The sequence below is a fragment of the Diaphorina citri genome, unplaced genomic scaffold, assembly GCF_000475195.1.
Source record: "Diaphorina citri unplaced genomic scaffold, Diaci psyllid genome assembly version 1.1 scaffold302, whole genome shotgun sequence".
Lineage (NCBI taxonomy): Eukaryota > Metazoa > Arthropoda > Insecta > Hemiptera > Psyllidae > Diaphorina > Diaphorina citri.
In genome coordinates, this window is record NW_007377737.1 from 237,100 (window position 1) to 241,343 (window position 4,244).

At 40.8% G+C, this 4,244-nt stretch overlaps 1 protein-coding gene across 1 annotated transcript; it reads right to left on the bottom strand.

Moving 5' to 3' along the window:
• Positions 1 to 398: 398 nt before the first annotated feature.
• LOC113465324 lies at positions 399 to 1,526 on the bottom strand. Its single transcript, XM_026822181.1, has 2 exons — positions 1,236 to 1,526; positions 399 to 972 (listed from the first exon to the last, which is right to left on the bottom strand). The coding sequence occupies exons 1-2, from the start codon at positions 1,360 to 1,362 to the stop codon at positions 788 to 790; spliced, it is 312 nt and encodes a 103-aa protein (XP_026677982.1). The 5' UTR covers positions 1,363 to 1,526; the 3' UTR covers positions 399 to 787.
• Between the last annotated feature and the right edge of the window lie 2,718 nt (positions 1,527 to 4,244).

The window sequence follows — 4,244 nt, forward strand, 5'->3', positions numbered from 1 at the left end:
ACCCATCACACCACACACAACCATATCACACTACAGACCCAACACACACACACACCCATCCATCCCACACACACCCATCATAAATTTCATTAACATCTGTCAAGAGTGTCAAGCCGTTTTCTCGTGAAAAGAGGACAAAAACAGGTCTACCGGAGTAATACGCCATTTCAGACTTGTTTTCAATGTGCCACCATTTTGAATCAGTCGAATTTTCTGAAACCGGTCTTAAATTAACGACTGAAGTATTATCTAAAACTTTCTCGCTTTGACTTCATTGGTCGTCGCGACAAATTTCAAGATCTGAGGTCATTTATGTCAAAAAACGTGAATTTTTTCTAAAGAATTTGCCGTTTACCCACCGTGCGCCTATAGTGATTATGATTAGCTTAGTTGTTAATGCTTGATACATCTCGAGCAGTCTCCCAGTCGGGATCTGTCATCAGTGTGATGGTGGAGGTCCTTGCTTAGTAAATCTGTAGGCTGTAGGTCCTTGCATCAGACTGAGTGGAGTTGTTCTGGCTTGACTCTTTTGCTTCCATGCAGTTTCCTCCACTACACTGATGTCGGGTGTCCAAGACGCGGATTGGCAACAGGTCAGATAGCTGATTTGGCTCAGAGGTTAGGAGAACCTGGTTCAAGTTTAGTATTCATTTGTGGCCTTGGGCATTATTATGTTCAATGGTAGATTTGCCAGTGCTATACAACGTGAATACTGTCGTTAGACATAGGGGTTACATTCAATCCCCCTCATGTCTCATTTCAAGAACAGAACATTAGGCAAGCACACTCAAGTCAGATAATCTCTCTCCACTGAAGGGCGGCGTTGTCTGGATGTTGAGGAATCCCGGCTAGGAAGTCGCATGGGAGAGAATCGAACCCGAGACATTGAATTACAAGAACTATCCTTAGCCGACATGTAGCTAATATCTTCTGAGGTTGAACTGTTTGGAGGTGTTGGGTGTAAAGGGATTCCTGTAATATAAATGAAGAAAACAATGTGACATTAGAGGGTTCCTGTAATAAGAGGAACATGAGAAAAGAAAAAAAATCCATTGAACTGAATAATAACACCTGCCAGGGGAACATACTATTGTGGTTATTTCAAATGAGCATATATTATAGAATAGCTTTGTAAAACATTGTATATTTGTACAAATAAAATTGATTAATTGATTGATTGAAACAGTTTTTTTTTTAATCAATACCAATATTACCTAGTCTTGATCTTAACTCACCAGTAGAAGACGAAGGATTATTTCCTGAGGGAGGAAGGGGACAGCAATTGTATTTCTTAAGCGAAGATCGTAGCCTAGGATTATGAGAAACATCCAGAGTAACAGGACGTTCTGCCTGGTAAAACATGGGTCCATAATCTCCAGCCAGTCTTCGTCTATCTCTTTCAAAACTTGGACTAGCATAGGGGGAGGGAGTGTGGTAATAATCTATAGGAGGCTCTTCCAAATATGCTGCATTGCTACATGATGAACTGCTGGAAGAGGTCCGCCTGTAAAAAACAGGAGATAATGTAGGAGATTTTCAATCCTTCCAAGTAAAATCCCCATGACTATGTTGGACGAGTTTTGGTTTCTGCACATGACACTGAAGCACGTTAAGTTTTACATGCACAAAGTGCATGGAGTTTTGCGCATGCGCCCAAAACCTATTGGACTCATGTCTAGTAACTATTACAAAGCTATGTTTCAAATTTCATTAAAATCGGACCAGTAGAACCCGAGATAAGGTCCAGTAAATTAACATTTGCGCATGCGCACCGTTTATCCGGGATAGCTGAATTACCTATGTGACCATCTACAGCCCAAACAGGATCTTCTAAATTTTGAAAAAAAAAAAAAAAAAAACGTACATGTGAACAAGAACTTAGCACATCTGGGCCAGTAAATCCTCACATGCCACAAAGCTAACACACGATTCAAGGCGTTAAATGCATTTGAAGCATCAATTAGCAAAAGGCCTTCATTCTCATCAGCTTCATTGAAACATTGCGTCATAGCATGGACAGCGCCTTCTATTCTAGATTTTATGCCTGTGCAGAGTTGGTCAGCACCACATTTTTGCTGAACATCATCTCCAGTGACTAATGCCATAGCTTTTGCAATAACTCGTTGTAATACCTCTCCAATACCAATAGGTCGAACACCAGGACATTTGTCAAGAGCAATTCCTCTTCTGGCTAGCAAGGCACGAATGGAATCCCAGTGAACAATCTCATTTGCACACTTTCTTGTCAAACACGCAACTGCTTCTCTCAAACGCAAACTAAAGTTACCGTATCTTAACAAGAAACTCTTCCACTGGTCAGAAACTGTTCCACTGGGCCCTGCTCCTCCAGACAATTGGCGTGATACTTTCTCAATATGTTGAGCAGTAATGTCTACATGAATCATCATGGGGTCAGCACCACATTTTTGCTGAACATCATCTCCAGTGACTAATGCCATAGCTTTTGCAATAACCTAATAGACAGGTCCAGTATCAGGGGGGTCACCCCCTGACTGTTGTCAAGCCATGATGGGGACTCCGATGGACTTCTCAGCAGCTAACCAGGAACTCAGTGGAACTGAGCAAAACCCTTTGTTGGCCTCCGGCTAGCAACTTCAGAGATTTACGAATCTCAGTCAAACGTCTACAGAAGACTCTCAGGAGCTTGAGGTGATCAAGCAACAACTGAAAACCTTCAGCTTACCACAGCCTCTTCAGGCACTAGAACAAATCACAGACACAGTAGACTAGTCGGGAAACTGGAAGCCGTGCTGAAAGAGAAGAATGACATTAGCATCATACATCGACCTCCTCTGCCGTCCTCAGGTCAAGGAAGTGTGCCGCCTCCGTTGGGTCCGTCCAATGTGTGGTAACGTCCAGGTTGGTGGGTGCTGCTGGACACTGGAATAGATGTTTCATGTCGTGGGGCCCGGTATTGCACTTCGGGCATGAGTTTGACGTTACTCTATCTATCCTGGACAAGTAGCTATTGAGTAGGCGGCACCACCCTGATCGAAGTTGGGCAAGGGTGTAACGCGTTTTACGTGGAAGGTCAATCTCCGCACCGTTGATGTCGTCATTATCGTCAACAATAACAGCATTGGTTAATTTCCGATTTTGACTAAGAATAATCATTCAAATCCAATCTACCTCATGCGCTTAAATAGGCGAGGTTTTAATAAAGTAAAAAGAGCTGAAAAAATCAGGAACTAGGAATTTTTTTCCTTTTCTTTTACGACTTTCTGGATTCTGAGATAAATCGATTTAAAAAATACCTGTAAATTTTGTGTGTGTGTTTTTTTTTTTCTTTTTTTTTAGGCTTTATGGCAGGATTCTCACAAAGTGAGCTCTTCCATCCAACCAGCGTTATCCTAAATATATACAGCCCTTTGTGTAACTGACTGACTGACTGACTCACTCACTCACTCACTCATACTAATTCTAACCCACTTCTAGATGGGCTAGGAAGATGCTGTTTAAGGAAATGAAATATACATATCAACATTATCAACTCTTTCAAGTCTGGGAAATTTCAAATTTATGTATTACCTTAACGAAACATTAAAACTGAACAGATATCATTCAGAGACTTGAAATTTGGTATATAGATGTCAAATGTGACAAGGATGCGACACAAAACTTTTGGTTAAGACCGGTGCAACAGGAAGATGCTGTTTTCGCCATTGGATTCCTTATTTTTTGTACATACTGGGAAAAATCGAAAACTCCCGAAATTCCAAACCGTTCCCGAGATATTGAGGTTTTTTAATTCTGTTTTTCTTCTAAAATGCCGGGTTTTACCAAAGCTGGTTAGGACCAGCTACATGAAAGTTAACCAATTGAGGATTCTCATGTAAAAAATAATTCAACCTAACATAAATAAAACGAAGCGGTCAAAAATCACATTCACAAATCTGTTTTCCGGGTAATTTAACGATATCTCGGGAACGGTATAAGCTAGAGACTTGAAATTTGGTATGTAGTTCACAAATGTGACAATGATGCAACACAAAACGTTTGTTTAACCATGTACATGTATGCAGTGGGGATATATCCATTAATCAGGAAATGCAAGAACTCAAATTATGTACAAAATTGGTATGCCGATGACTCATCTTGTTTTGGTAAACTTCCAGGAAAAGTTTTGCTGGCCTCAAATCTTGTTTCCTGTGTATTTCTTATGGGGAACTAAAAAACGTCAATATCTCGGGAACGGTTTGGAATTTCGGGAGTTTCCGATTTTT

Coding starts and splice junctions, on each gene's coding strand:
- LOC113465324 (XM_026822181.1), bottom strand. CDS start 1,362: ATGTTTTACCAGGCAGAACGTCCTGTTACTCTGGATGTTTCTCATAAT. Junction 973..1,235: donor TAATCCTTCGTCTTCTACTG/GTGAGTTAAGAT, acceptor TTTATATTACAG/GAATCCCTTTACACCCAACA.